General features: G+C 34.5%; 1 protein-coding gene across 6 annotated transcripts in view; it reads left to right on the forward strand.

The window, feature by feature from the left end:
• pug (pug C-1-tetrahydrofolate synthase, cytoplasmic) overlaps window positions 1-16,304 on the forward strand; it is a 114,569-nt gene that overhangs the window by 76,661 nt on the left and 21,604 nt on the right. For all 6 annotated transcript variants that reach the window (XM_089238693.1, XM_089238695.1, XM_089238691.1 and 3 more), the window contains exons 18-22: window positions 347-487; window positions 606-674; window positions 4,673-4,784; window positions 5,633-5,814; window positions 14,477-14,577. In XM_089238693.1, coding sequence (XP_089094819.1) covers window positions 347-487; window positions 606-674; window positions 4,673-4,784; window positions 5,633-5,814; window positions 14,477-14,577 — 605 coding nt within the window. The remainder of the gene's footprint in view (window positions 1-346; window positions 488-605; window positions 675-4,672; window positions 4,785-5,632; window positions 5,815-14,476; window positions 14,578-16,304) is intronic.

The raw sequence follows: 16,304 nt of genomic DNA on the forward strand, positions 1-16,304 counted from the left end.
TCCAATTCAGATTTGATCAGGGCAGCTTGCAACTATTTTAGATAAAAATGCTTTTTTTCACTGCATGTACTTATCATTATACATTTACAGAATAACTGCTGCAACCCGAATTTAGAACGACGCGGAAAAATAAATCACAAAACTCTTTGTGCTCTAATTCATTACGACAGTTTTTAAAGAGTGGTACTTACTGTTGTAATAATTTTAAAGTGATCATGCTGCAATTTCATAGAGATTTGTCTCATTCATCAAATGACCTACATTTATTTTCATGATGGCTATTCTTGATTTTTTACATATCTATTATCTGTTTGAAAACAATATTAAAATTTTGATTTATTTTCAGGCACAATTTGATATTACTGTTGCGAGTGAGGTTATGGCTATCTTAGCTCTTGCAAGTAACCTGAAAGATATGCGTGAGAAGTTATCAAAAATTGTTGTGGCTTTCGACAAAACAGGAAACCCAGTCACTGCGGATGATTTGGTTTGAGAAAATTAGTTCATACTAATAACTAATTAAATAATACATAATAACTGATAATCCAGAATTTTAAATATTTGTGAGAATTTATACATTGCGATGTCTAATTGTCTATTCATAGGGTGCTACTGGGGCCTTGACAGTTTTGATGAAAGATGCTATTCATCCTAATCTTATGCAAACACTTGAAGTGAGTGATATGATCTTACCAGACAAAAAATTATTAACATGGCACACTTAGGCAGCGCACATAGTGTGGCAACCAAGAAGTATGGGAGTGTATAATAGAGACTAGTGACAAAAGCAATTGTACTGTTTTGTTCTACATTGCGCATACTCGAGAAGCGAGGTGAAAGAAAGAAAGAGGCACTTCAACAAGGTGCGCGACTTCAACAAATCTATTTATTTTCACCTCGTTCTGCTGATTTTTGCATTTTCGCTATCTGCTGATTGGTCTGTTTCTCTCCCTCTTTCATCATGATCATGAACAGCCAGACCTAACTCAGACCAAAGCTCACAATTTCTGACACTGCCACCAGATGGGGACTTATCCAAAGATAATGTCATTTTGTGCTGTCCATGGCCTTGCTCAGTGCATAAGAGCTCTAAGGAAAGTGGATTCATTGGCTTTGTAGTCTAGTGGTCTAGAGCGCTCACCCAGCAAGTGAGAGGACATGGGTTCAATTCTCTGCAAGGCCAGATACATTTTATTTCTTGGATTTATCTTTGCATCAGCCAGCTGTCGAAACCTTTTTAATAGTGGAGAGTGACATGATCTTCTGATGTTTAAAGTGCTGCTATCTGCCTTTCAAATTTGGAAGCAAACAACTTGTGGGGAGAGGGGCACAAACATGATTTTGCTGCCCCACTTCTTTTTTTCTTTAAAACTGAGCATGCCTCCAGTCTATCACTAAGGGCAATTTACTATCGAGTGAGTTGTGCTGAAAGTGTGAGCATGTATACCTAACAGTCTGAGTGCTTATATTGTGTTGTGTCTCATTTTTCAGTGCTGCCATCTATATTTCAGAAGTGTAGTGAGTGCCCCCACTACTGGTAATTTTATAACAGTGTTCATGTTCCCCCTAAAAGTGGCCATAGAGGGCAGTTGTCCCCTTCCCTCGCCCCCCTCTAGTTCTGGCCCTGGTATTATGTGGAAATTTTAAATGTTTGGGCATGATTCTTTTGAATTTCTATGACAAAAATTTTTGAACTGGAGATCAACTTGGATTCGCACTTGAAAGTTGGAAAATTGCAGCACCTTCTATATACTGAATTTGTTATCAGTAATTGTTGCCAAATTCTATAAACCACAAAAGGGCTGATTTTTCTACCATCTGGCTACTTTTGTCTGATTCTGCTCTGCCTTTGATCTGCAAATGACATTCTATTGCATTTTGTCTGATGACAGTCAGTTTAACAATTTGGTTATCTTAGATTTCTTACAGTATCTCAATAAAAACTACAGCCTTATTGTCAAACATGTATTTCGTGCAATTTGCACAAGACAAAATTTGATTGCAACACCACTAGAGTGGTGGGTGGGTCCTTCTAAAAAAAAAAGTATTTTGAAAAAAATTATGCTTTCCTCCCATAATTCACTGATATCTCTATGAATTTTCTTCCAGCATACCCCAGGTCTTTGATCACCTGCTCATATTTCTTCATTGAGACTGAGCAGTGGGCCATGTTCTGGGTGGGAGAAGAAGGTATCTGTGAATCAAGTAATTCATTTCTAAAAACATGTTATATCCAAAGGTTCATTTACTTTCATTGTCTACTAGTAGGAAAAGCTTGCAAAGAAGCTCATTAGCACAGAGAATTTAACATATGAAATTCCACACATGTAATAAATCTAAAACAAATGTACAGTTGATCCCACTTATAACGTTCCTCCTATTTAGAACGTTTTTCCACTTAGTACAACTTATTTCCGTGGTCCTAACAATAAGTAAATCTCATTAAGATTTCTCATATAAAGTGTTTTCTTGTTTACAATGTTTTTATGACGGTTTTTTGAAAAACATTATAAGCAGGATCCACTTTAATTAACAGTTGGAAGCACACATTTATACATATATTTACTAATAAATAAATCTATAAATCCCCTTCTGATTGATTTTACATTTCGTTAAAAAAATCGTAGCATTTTCAATATCTTTTGATCAAATTTAAAGAAAATTATATCCTCTCTCTCTCCTCTCTCAGACACTTATCTTCTGATTCCCTATTCATACTTTGGTTTTCCTGGTAAAATGATTTTATTTTCTCTCTCTGATGGTCCACCACTCTGATCTGTCGCCATTTAACTGCCACATATTTTCACACCTGAATATGGAAGCTATGTCAGATTTGTGTTGGAGAAACTTAATAGTGTGCTTATGTGTGTGTTCTCAGCATTTAGCGTGTTTTGTGTTTAGTAGGTGGTGCCATCTATCTAGCTCCGCAACTAGATACTTTCTCAAATGGGGTAAACACACATTTTGGCACACCCATGTATTGTAGAAGAAGCAGTTATAAAGGGTGAATTTGGTGCCCCCTCTAGTCCAAAGCCCGGGACACTAGACCTGCCTATCCCTCCACCCTCTCAGTTGTGGCACTGCATCTATCCTCCAAACTGGATGTATTTGAAATTTAATGTATGTGTTGTAGGTTCGTGTAATCGTCGTGGAAACCGGAAGTTTTTTCATAGGAATAGCCAACTCAAAATTTGAAAACCTAATTAGAGAATCACATTTTTAGCCGATTACCATTGCGCAATCGCGGCCTCCAAACCCAGATATTCACCAAAAGCAAAATTTGGGGGTGGGTTATAAGGGGGCCTCTTCCTCCCCCCCCCCCCCCCAAGATCAAAAATTAAAAATATTTTTGTGGAGAACTAAAATATTGGAATAAAATAATTTCTCTTATACTATCTCTTAATTTAAAATTGTTTTCCAGTGTTAGTGACTTAAACTTTCTGTGAAGAATTAGATCATTGTGCCCCTGCAAAAGCCGATTCTGTGTACACACACCTGTGATTTTCGCGATGCAAAATGGTGACTACCACATAGCAGCTAGATGACAAAACTGTGGATATTCAAGGTCGAGTTTTTACAGATTCGGTTTTTTTTCCACAATCTCAGGAAAGTTTTGCAATTTGAACGGGCGTTCCAATCCTTTACCATTTTAAAAAAAATGCACATTCGCAATATTTTAGGAACAAGGCGAATTTAGGCCATATAGATGCTGTCTTTGAATGCCGGCAGATAGCCACGAAAGTACCATAATTTCTGGTATGTTACCGGAAGGGAGAAAATCTGAAAAAAGGGGAATAAAAACTCCAAAATTTGACAATTACACAGCCCCTCATTCAGGGAAGCAACTAGATATCCCTCATCTTATTTGTCAACAATCCACTTGTATATCAATACAGTACTTTGTACAAAGTAGTAAAACCACTTTTTCCAGGTCGCATGATCATAATACGTGGTGAAAAGAAAAAAAAAAGAAAGAGAAAAAAGTTTTGAGGTTTTTCTCTCTACTTTTTTCTTCTTCTTAGAACTAGGAAAGAAGATGAAGAAACTGATGAACAAAATTTTTATGTGTCCTTTTTTGAAATTCTGGGTATTTGATGCGTTATAGCACATTAGTGCCATCTCTGACCACTATCCTACATAATGTAATTTTGTTCTGTGTGTGGTTTATTTTCTTTTAACATTCTCAAATTTTGTAATAATTATTTTATTGTGTAATGAGTTATCACTGTTTTTCTCATTTTTTCTCCAGTTTACATACACCCCCTGGTTTCAGGCAAAATGAATATCATTTTGTGTAAGCTAAAATCCAAATTTTGCATATAGGTTTGATCACTGATGTCATTTTTCATCATTTCATTGATGTTTTTGCAATTATAATTCAAGTTCAACTACTCTCTATATTTCTGTTCTCCTTGTTTTAATTTTCTATAACTTCAGTTTTTTGTTATTATCCATGATGTGAATGTGTGTTGGTCATATTTGCCATATGGTGATTTAGACGGATTTATTCATTGAATGATCTGACTCTTTCTCACTTTATGGGAGCCAGTATATCTATGAATTATATATTCAAATAAAAGATTATTAGAAGTGTTCAAAATGAGAAAAAAAGAAGAAAAATTATTGACAACTTGTGATAAGCATTATAAACATTGTGTGAAATTTTTTTCAGGGAACACCAGTGTTTGTTCATGCAGGTCCTTTTGCGAATATTGCACATGGCAATTCATCTATTGTTGCAGATAGAGTTGCTCTCAAACTTGTTGGAAAAGATGGTTATGTAGGTAGGAATTCTTTCTTACTTTTGGATTTTGCAAACTATTCATCCGTCATAAATTGTTCCATGAGTATTTCTGGTCAACGTATCAGCATGCCACCTGGCAAATAACAAACACCAAAAGCGTTTCAGTTTATAAAATTCTTTGGAAATATAGTCAGACAATCTATCTTATATCTTTTTTTTAATCTTTATTCATATCAAGGTTATTTTAGGTAAAGTCACTGGAGTAAAAAAAAAATACAGTTTGGTTTTAGTGTTTCCAAAATCCACAAGAAACCTCTGGCCAGTTTCATGGAGCATAGACTGAGTTGATGTTTTTGAGGAGAAAGAAAACATTATCTGTTGTGGCTATGTACAGGGTGGTCCAAAAGTCCTGACGTGATTTGAAAAAAATCATTGCAAAAAAGCTATTAAACATAGAGACAAACAGTTTAAAGCTTTTAAAAGAGCAGGTTTAGAAGTATTTTTTATTTACTACAAAATGTCTACATGCGCACCTATATATATAGTGACACGGAGATAAATAAATAACATTGAATAATTCAGAATTCAAAAGACCTAAAAGCTTTAATGTATGCAGAGTTAAGGTTATATACATGTTAAACACAACTCTAGATTGTAAATCACCTAGCAGTTGATCAACCTATCAGGCTTGCTTATGGTTCTCAGATATTTGATGTAAGCAGGCTAAAAATTATATTGTTAGTCTTAACTTTTACTTTTCACCTTTTTTATTAAAGGGAAATACAAATTACGAAAATAAATGTTCAAGTACTATGCATATGCATTTCAGATGATGAATTTATATTTAAAAATTATTTTATTGAATATTTGTTTCTATACTTTTTTCAGTGACAGAATGTGGTTTTGGTGCTGATATAGGGCTAGAAAAATTTTGCAACATCAAGTGCCGTTACTCAGGTTTAAAACCAGATGCAGCTGTTATTGTAGCAACAGTTCGCGCACTCAAAATGCATGGTGGAGGACCCAATGTGACAGCTGGTGTGCTTTTGCCCAAAGAATACTTGGAAGAAGTATGATTCATCCGTAGAATCATGCCTGAAAATCTGCATTAATGATGGCACACGCATCCCTTGCTTTATGCAATTTTGCTATAACACAATTTTGAAAAATTAATTTAAGGAATTGCAGCCTGCAAAATTTAGCCTGGAGTTTAATTTGTAAGATGATTTTCACAATCTAAATCAAAGATATGATATAGGTTAAATGTCGAAATCTGTTGGATTTGAGGATGTACATAAGAGAAATATGGATGAAGCTCTCAAATTTAACTCACTAGAGCTCACAGATGAATGTCTTTTGGTAACACATTGACTATGCCATCAAAATTTTAATCTAAGAAAATTTTATTTTTTATTTATAAAATTTATTCTGAGTTTACACTTTTATGCTCTGAAATACATAAATTTTACAATTTTCTAGAATTTTTTCTCTGAGACACGCACAAGTAAAATGTTCTCTTCTGGTAACATTGTCATTATGCGAGAAAAGGTAGCAAGAAAATGATACAAAGTGTGTTAGTATTTTTATTATTATAGCCCAGTCAAATTGTACATGGTTCCTTGCAAAAGATTTGGTATTTCTATTTTTTTGATATGTTATTGGGGGCCAAAGTGACTAGTACAAAACCAGGTTTGCAGAAGCAAAAGCCCTGTGCTGACTGAGTTATACTGAAAAAACGTCAAAATTTTCGAGATTTTTTCGGATTTTCCTCAATATCTGTTCCTATACATCGGATAGCAAAAGTGTAAATTACGATATTGTAGATGACAAAATTTGCTATAACTTTTGTATTTATGCTTTTTTCTATGGGCTATAGTTATCGAACTACAGAGCAGTGAAAGTGCTATAATTTTAGCAAAATTACGAAACATGCACTTATTGCAGAAATATTGATGCAGAATTTTATTGAATATTGATGCAGAATTTTATTGAATATTGATGCAGAATTTTATTGAATATTGATGCAGAATTTTATTGAATATTGATGCAGAATTTTATTGAATATTGATGCAGAATTTTATTGAATATTGATGCAGAATTTTATTGAATATTGATGCAGAATTTTATTGAATATTGATGCAGAATTTTATTGAATATTGATGCAGAATTTTATTGAATATTGATGCAGAATTTTATTGAATATTGATGCAGAATTTTATTGAATATTGATGCAGAATTTTATTGAATATTGATGCAGAATTTTATTGAATATTGATGCAGAATTTTATTGAATATTGATGATTGAATACTATTAATTTTATTAGATATTAATTAAGCATTAAATATTAATAAATTTTCAAAGTAAACACAAAATTCAGAAGTAAATAAATTACAATCAAATATTAAATATAATTACATAATTATGTAAAAACCACCTGTTAAAAAAAGTAAAATTTTTCATTACACACAATTTCACTTCACAAAAATTTTACTCATTGCCACTCTATCATTTAGCTTGCTTTGAAGGTCCTGGTAATGAATGATCCTTATCGTCACTCATTATGCTTACCGTAATAGAAGTGAGCAGAGGACTGATGGCCCAAGCCCCTCAATTTGCTCAAGAACATCCAGAGTCTCATCTTCATCTATGTAGCTGTCTTCCAAAATAGGAGTAGGAGCGTTTTGGCATAACTGTCCACGACAGAAAGTGCAGAGACCTCAACACTTTAATTCTGCTTTTTGACAAGTCAGTGACACGATATAAAAATTTCAATAAGGATTGGGGTGCAGGATCATTACTGGCTTGAATTGATGCAAGCCCTTGATCTGTGCACATCCAACCCCAGTCTGTAGGTTGTCTTTCAAACCCCAATCACTTCTGGACTGTGTGGTATGTTTGGAAGGAATGGTGTCTGGCAACATCCTGTGTCTGTGACATTCATGCAAGACTGAATTTGCTGGTCTTAGCAGCAGCCTTGATGAAATGCAGGTAACAGAGGTAGTCCAAATTTTGTGTGTTCATGTCATCCCCCATACAAAGTGACTACTTCTCTCCTGCATTAGCTATCTCTTCGGCAGAGAAGTGTTGTTGTAAGAACACTGAAACTAATTCTTTTAGCTCAGGATTTTTTTAGTGTAGTGCAGCATTTGATTTTGCCTTGGCCAAAAACGGTGGATGTGGTGTCACATCCACTGATGGCATGCAGGAAAAGGACAGTACCTGGTGGGCAGCTTGATGAATCATATTTGAAGGAGGAACTACAATACAAACCAGCTGACTCATCCCTTTCACTTTTGTGTAGGTGCACATTGTTCACATAAGGAGCCAAACCAGTGAGAAGCATTAACAGGTCAGCACCTTACCCAGTGGTGATGACTTGTTTATAGGCTGTGGCCTTGTAAAGTATTGCCTTCACAACGTTGACATCTGCCTCTTCCACAGCCTGCTTTACGTCAAAGCTGTGTTGCTGAAATGCGTTTCAAAGCAATGCGATGAAACATCATTTGTTCCCTTCATTAGTAAGAAATTTCACCTGTTTTACTGAGAGAAGTGCTCTGCTTCGTCTAATAAGATGGATGTTTGCACAACACTGTACAGTAGATTTATGCATACATTTTGCACTCTTATTATTTCTTTGAGCTGCATTCACTGGATAACCGTCAAAACAACAGACACAAACACCAAAGTGTTTTTGTTCATACGTGGCATACCTTGTAATGATCGAGCTGACAGAGTTGTTGTTATGCCAGACTATTTTGTGCAACAGATACCCTCCATCAATTATGACAAATGTATTTGTGCCAAATGTCACATTGCTGGAGACTGGAGTAAAGGCTGAGTATATGGAGGATTTTGTTCCCTTTCACATCCCTTCTCCAGAGAACAAAGACATCGGGAAGGGTGCAAGTTCATATTTTAAGTACTCCTCCACCTCCTCGTCAGATTGTTTAATGATGCACTCTCTTTGGAAAAGTGTCAGCGTAGCAATTTCTTCTCTTGCTGGCTACTTTTACAGTGCTCGTGATGGATGATAGAGTGACCACTTTGTCCTTACGTTCAAATTTTACTTTTCCAAAGTTGTTGCCAATGATTCTTGAAATCCCTTATATACCAATTTGTTGAGCCATGTGGCAGTTTATCTGTTCAAATCTGACAACTCCACTGTTGAAGAAAATTATTTTATCTTTCTTGGGAAAGGGATGATGATGTGCAAACCAATTTCTCAGTTTTGCCATGTCTGCATTGTTTCTAATAATTCAGGAAGGCCTCATATCCACGTGCTGCTCAACTGTGAAAGAATTGAGCCCACAAAAACTCTCGACTTCATTGCAAATGTACAGCGAAAAATTCATTCCCATAGTACACTGTGCAAGCACACTATCTGTGATCCCATGCGGAGTTAGTCCACCATAACTTTTCATGGATTTCATTAAGGTTTAGTCGATAGTTATGTTAGACTAAATTCCTGATCAAAACTTATGGCAATGGCGAATGATGAAATATCCTTTTGCAGTAAAGTTGTGGAACTCATTTGGGTCCATTCATTATTTGAGGAGTAGCATATCCTGCAAGTACAGGTACGTGCTTCTTTCATAAAGAAAGTGACTAGCAGCATGAAAGAAAGGCAGCATTTTACTGACAGTGTCAAGATGTAGCTTCCAGTCTCCTTGTGCTCTGCTTCAGTGAAGTGTTTTACAAGAGTTGTCATGTGAGAATACTGGACCCATAGCTTGGAGGTGAGACCATTACCTTCCAGTTTATTCAGTGCAGTTCTGAATTTGGTTGCGAATACTTGAAAGTTCTCGTTTCCCTCAATCATGAGAATCAAAATTTTTTCACCTTCCCCAAGCATATGTTTGATATCAGCTCGTTCAGCATCTGTAAACTCTACCACATTCAAGACTATGCCAGCCAAAATGAGGTTACTTAAAAGATGCGCTCGCAGTGTGCAGAGGGACACCGCATATACATGTTAAAAGGCACCTACCATTGTGAGTAAAATGGCTGATGGAACTGGGGATAGGGGTAATGGATGATCCCCCCCAATCAGGTAATGACACACATCTCGTCTAACAAGTCCTCATCTCATCTAACATTCCTCCCGTAGAACCAAATTCCAGGTCTATTATGTTTTTCTACAATATCAGCTTTGTACTCTTCCATAAGCATGCCTACACATTTTTGGTATCTTACAGCAATTGAACATCATTCGTTTGTACTGAATAATGATGAAAAACGTAGTACAATAAATGTAATTAATTTGTTTAAGAAGTTCTAATAAAACCGGAGGTTATAGCAATTTTTTTCCAGATTTTGCAAAAATTACCATTTTTACTGCTCTGTAGTTCAATAACTATAGCCCATAGAAAAAAATCATATATATATATATATACAAAATTTGTAGAAATTTTGTCCTCTACAATATTGTAATTTACATTTTTGCTCTCTAATGCATAGAAACTGAAATATAAAGAAAAAACCAAAAAAAAAAATCAGAAAATGTTCATGTTTTTTCAATATAACTCTGCTTGCACAAGGCTTTCATTTCTGCAAACTTGGTTTTTTATTAGTGGCCTTGGGCCCTACACCATATCCAAAAATTAGAGACACCTGACCTTTTGCAAGGAAATCCATTTTTTTGGTACCTATTGACTTTGCTATATGTATAAGAATTGAATCTTAGCGTGCTTTGCATAATTTATCAACTATGTGTAATAATAAGTCACAACAGGCAAACTTCCAACCAGGTGACTAAAAAAAATAATGCCCATGAAAGGTATGGAAATCGTACAAACACAAGTGTGGAGTCTAAAGTATAAGGGGTGTGAGTGCAATTTTTAAAACAATCTGAATTAAGCAGAGGAGAGTGAAGCTGATACTCCTTTTTGTTCAGAGCACAAAGGGTTTGCATGTTACTCAAATGGGGGGGGGGATTTCTTTCTTTCCAACCGAGCACAATTCTGGTCTATCACCATGAGCAATTTACTACAGAATGAGTTGTGCCAAAGGCATGCACGTGTACCTTAAGTTTTAGTATTTATGTAGTGTTGTGCATAAATTTTTAGTGATGCATTTTAGTGATGCTATTTTTCAAACTATGAGTGAAGTGCAATAATTGAAAATTGTGAATATATTCACATCTTGAAGTTGGGAACCACAGAAAACCAACTTTAGCTGACTGTCACCTGTGCTGTCGGTAGGGTTTGAACCTGGGTCCTTGTAATGTGAGTCTGTCACTATGACTACACAACCGGGCAGGGGCTGAATTCGAGTTGGTGTAAAGAGAAACCTACTTCACCAACCAGCTATTTTGTTTGGGCACAAGGGATATATTGCACTTATATTCAGTCTGTATGAAAATCTGGGATCTAAAGCATGAGGGGTATAAGTGACATATACCTAATTCTGTGAGAAATGGGTTTCAAGCAGCGGTTCTCAATCAGTGCTCCATGGAGCCCTTGGGGCTTTGTGTGCACTTCTCAGGGGCTCCGCGGCGACATGAGCAAAATAAAATAAATTATTAAATTTGATAGATGATTAAAAGAAAGAGGCCTACAGGGTTCAGCCATAAACATTTTACACAAAAAAGAGCTCCTCGAGTCAAACAAAGTTCCACCATAGAAATTATATACTGAAAAGGTCTCAGTGAGTCAAAAAAGGTTGCGAACTGCTGGTTTAAAGTTAAGGCCAGGATTAGGCTATAAAAGTTAGATAAAAGAACTTTTACAAAACTTAAAAATGCAACCAATAAACATATCATTTACATCCAAGCAAATGTAACCAATAGCTTATTGGTACTTTTTCAAGTTTTGTAAAAGTTCCTTTATCAAACTTTTATAGTGTAATGCTGGCCTAAGTGACAAAATGGAAAATTGTATGGAAACTCTTTGATACCTGTTTTGTGCTTACACATTGAGTTTTGGTCTTATAAAATAGTTTGTAGTAAAAGTAAAAGATGCATGGATTCACTTCAAAAAGAATGAACTGTGGACCCTTTTCTACAAAGAAAACATAAGTGACATTGCAAAGTGTTCTACAATGAACTTAAAGTTGATTCCCTAAAAAGTCAGTTCCCGAACTGAAAGTCAATGAAGTTCAACTGAAGATCAAATACATGAAGTTCAAAAATCTACAGGACCTTTTACAATTTGTGCCACCAGTGCACCATGATTTCTTCAATTCTCTTCAATACCGAATTCCAGGAGGGCAATGAATACAAACTTGTACTCAAGAGCATGTGTCAGAACAAAATACTGAGGATGATGTAAATATAATATATAATACTTGGATGAACATGACCCATGCATATGAATCTGATTCTGATGCTGTCACATTTTCCCTCTGTGTAAAGACTAATTTTTTTTATAAAAATTTTGTTATTTAGATTGTATTATGTAATTCACACATTACATTTTTATCATTTTCTTTACACTCTTATTTAATCTGCAAAATAATTTGGAACACAAGAGGTTTTAGTGTAACATCTCATTATCAAATTGTTTTTATTATCATAAAATTTAAAAATTCTTTAAATCTGCTGTAAGCTACTTCATATGACCAAAACAATGTGTAAGCACAAAACTGATATTGTAGAGTTTACATATAATTTTTTCCATTGTCTACCTTTAAACCCATTTTTCTCAGAATTATACCCAATTCTGAGATAAATGGGTTAATGTCTCTTACATCCCTTGTGAGATAGACCCCTTATATATAAACCCTCGTCAACCCAAGATAACAAAATAAAAGCAATATTCATGAACAAACCATAAAAATATGAAAATATATATGTAATAACTCCTCACTCCAAAAATAAAAGTAAAAAATATGGCTAAGTAAGGTACCCCTATTATAAATAATAGGACCCAGATGATCTAGTAGTTCCACATATCAACTTCAAAATTTCTAGTGTCTACACAATTTTGTCATTTGGAAATCAAAAAATGTTGCAACTGAAAAATATAAGTATTGAGGTTTTCTAATTACAAAAAAAAAAAAAATTCAATTTTAAAATTTATTATTTGTTGATGCTGAGCTTTTTGCTTGTTTACACTTTCTTGAGTTTAATTTTATGTTTGCCTATTACTTTAGTTTGGCAGGTTTATTCTCAAACACACATAAAAGTGGTTAAGTTTAAAAAATCATATTTCAAGTAAGATTCATTTGTGAATTGGGATGTTTCACACACAAGAGCTGAATGGATTAAAATTTCAAATAAAAATTATTTCTGGTCACTTACGTTGGTGTTTGTGGAACAACCTTTCTTTATGCTACATGATTTTCACTTGGTCTCCGTCAGATTTTGAATAATAGAACTCAGACTGGAAGTCCACTGATATATGATTAGCATTTAAGGGCAGAATGTGTTAATGCATAATTGGTCCAGATAGATCTGCATGCCCACACAAAGACTACAACTGTTAAACCACACATGCACCTCGTCCACATCTCTAAGCAGAATTTCTAATGAATTATTACATGTTGGAATATGTGTGTACGTGTTGTGAACCTAACATGAAGTTTGACAGCTTTTTTCTCAGCCCAAGCTATCAAGGAAACATATTTTCTGGATATTATGCTGAGGTGAAATCGGAAAGGAAAGTCATCTTGTCTCCGCCGTGACTTGAACCCAGGCCCTCTTGTACACTGGGCAAGCATGCTGTGCAAAATGGCCTAAGTTCGAGTCTCAGCTGAGACAAAATGACTTTTCTTTCCGAGTTCACCTCAGCATAATATCCAGAAAATATCTGTTTCCTTAACATGAAGTTTGTTACTGTGTAATGCTGCCATCTACCATCAATTCTTCTAACTATGGGTGAAGTGCAATGATTGAATAATTGTACTGTTGTAGGCTTGTTGCTCTCTATGGTGAGACTTTTTAAAGGGGAGATCAGCTCACATTCATGCCCACTCAAGGACTGAAAAGATTGCGCTGCCACACTTTCAATAACATCACCATGCATCTCATTGAACAAGATATATCCATAAAATTATAGGATTCAAATAATTTAACAATTGGTTTGTAGCAAATCATTTTTTGAAATGGTTGTATCTGCAAACACATTGGGCAGTTGTAGAGGTATCCATGTTAGAAAGAATCCTGATTACAGATGCCATTTCAAGTACCCGTTCATCAAATCCAAAAATTAGGTATCATTCTACCAAACTAGTGCAAACTAACTGAATATCACTATTGTTTCCGTAGCAAATTTCATTACATTATGGCCAGTAGTATGATTTGTATAAGTAATAATCAGGGCAGAGAGCACAAGTGAAATACCCTGTATAAGATAACATGTTGCTAACTGCCTTAAAAAAAAATTATGAATTTTTCTTGTGTTTCTTTCACATCTAAATAAAAAATATAGCTAAAAATAATTATTTGATGCGAGATGTTAATCTCTGGAATTTCAAACTAATAAGTTTAATCTAAGCATTTCTTTTTATTTTATTTTTTTGCATGCTGTGGCTGGATACCCACATCTCTGCATCTATTTAAATATTGGCTCTGAAGGACTTTCATATAGAAAAAAAATTTAACTATGTATATTTTCAATGATTCAGGCTTATTAAAAACTTCAAAATTAAAAGTCCATTGCTTTCTATCAAACAGTTTTGATACCATTTTTGTGTTTGCAAATAAAAAAGTTATATCTCATTATTGAGTAGTTCATAATTGACATTTTCTAAGTTTGTACAGTGTACAATATCTAATAAGATTTTTTTTCTAGAATGTTGATTTGGTAAAGAAAGGGTTTTGTAACCTTGCTAAACACATTGAGAACACAAAAAAATTTGGATTGCCTGTAGTTGTTGCTATAAACCAATTTGGGTGAATATAAAATACTTTTATCTTTTTCATAAAATATTTTTAAATACATTTTTTTTCTTTATTAATATGAGAAAAGGTATAAAATATATAAAAGGTTAATAAAGTATATTAACCATTGAAGCAGTATTGATGATCCTTACCTGGTGACCCTGCATGCTCTTTCTGCTCCCATACCTCAAGAATTAACCAAAAGCTTAAATATTTCTCAATTTTTCCTGAATTATCATGTCTTTATTGTGCACTAAAACTTTCATCATCTTTCTTAACAACAGAGGTATGAACCTATATATTTAGAAAGACGGAAGGAGGTTACACTGGCTCTCCCATGTATTTTAGACCCTCCCCCCAATCTACCATATAATGCTACCAACATTGTGATAATTGATTTTTTTATGGTTAATTTCTTCCAATAGTCTATTTATGCATCTGATATGGTGTAATCCCTATTCGTAAGACTTTATTTACCTTCATTTTTATCTGCAGATGTCAATCTCAGCTATTGTTGTAAAGTATTTCTGTCATTTGTCCGATAAATTGTTTGTTCTGCAAAGTAGAAATATCCATGTGCTTATGATTGCTTTAGAAATGGCAAGAAGATGCAGATTCACAGAAGAGGAAATTTTTCATAAGTTTGTGTGAGAAAAACCCAGAAAAAGTGGTGTGATGATGAGAATTTGGAGTAGAATGAAAACAACCCTAGGCAAAACATTCAGAAGCAAGAAACAGTATTGATGATGGATGTGTGAATCAGAATAAAATTATATCTCTAATAGTGCCTCAGCTGATGCAAGATGAAATGATGAACGCAAACCACACTGAAGCCATAAAAACAACTTAGATCTACACAGAAATGTCAACCGATTTCCATAAATATCTGAGATCTCAATAATATCCAGTCTGTCGGTTACAAAGATACTACTGCAGATAAAAGTGTATGAAGCATTGTGACACCTTCCTTGTCATTAGGATGTCGAGGATTCCAAAATATTTAAAGAGAAACTCATTGCTTATAGATACTGATTTCACATCATTGGCATTATGTGAATTTTTTCAAATCAAAATTGACAAGCTTGGGTGAAACCCTTTGAAAATATTATCCACAGGTGCTTCCAACTGCAAAAAATAAAAAATAAAGCAAGCTCACACTTGTTGATCCTATTCAAAACCTAGGAGCGATGTAACTCTGAAATCCTATCAGGGAGAAAATAAAAATCTTCCAGTCCCCTCAACGAGTTCTCTCACATCAGAGACACACATCAAGAGAGGTCATTGACACAGAATGCTTTAAAAACTAAATGATGAAAATAGATTAATAGATAAATTGTTCCTCCCTTAATTCTTTGTGCTATAACTCTGTTTCATTCTGAAAAATATTATACCATGCTTTAAAATATTGTCATGCTCAAAAATCGCCAGAAAAGCAGCTATGGGGTAACACAGAGCCCTTTCGTCTTTTTTGGTATAGTCCCTCAATCTCTCTCTCTAGTGTTAAAGGTCTTTTATTTAAGACACATATTTTTTGTAAAAAGTTGATTTCTCAATGAAACTCTTTTCCGTATACCCCTTACTTTGAACCTGCTGAAAATCAGAAGAAAGAATTCTTGATTTAAAAAAATAGGCATTTTATAGGGTGCTTAGTGAATTCTGCTCTGCTGCTTAAAGGGTTAACATGGCACATTAAATACGGGGAAAAATACAGTATATATATATATATATATATATATATA

The sequence above is a fragment of the Pholcus phalangioides genome, unplaced genomic scaffold (genome assembly GCF_987345545.1).
Source record: "Pholcus phalangioides strain wild (caught in Gottingen) unplaced genomic scaffold, Ppha-v1.0 ptg000011l_1, whole genome shotgun sequence".
Classification (NCBI taxonomy): domain Eukaryota; kingdom Metazoa; phylum Arthropoda; class Arachnida; order Araneae; family Pholcidae; genus Pholcus; species Pholcus phalangioides.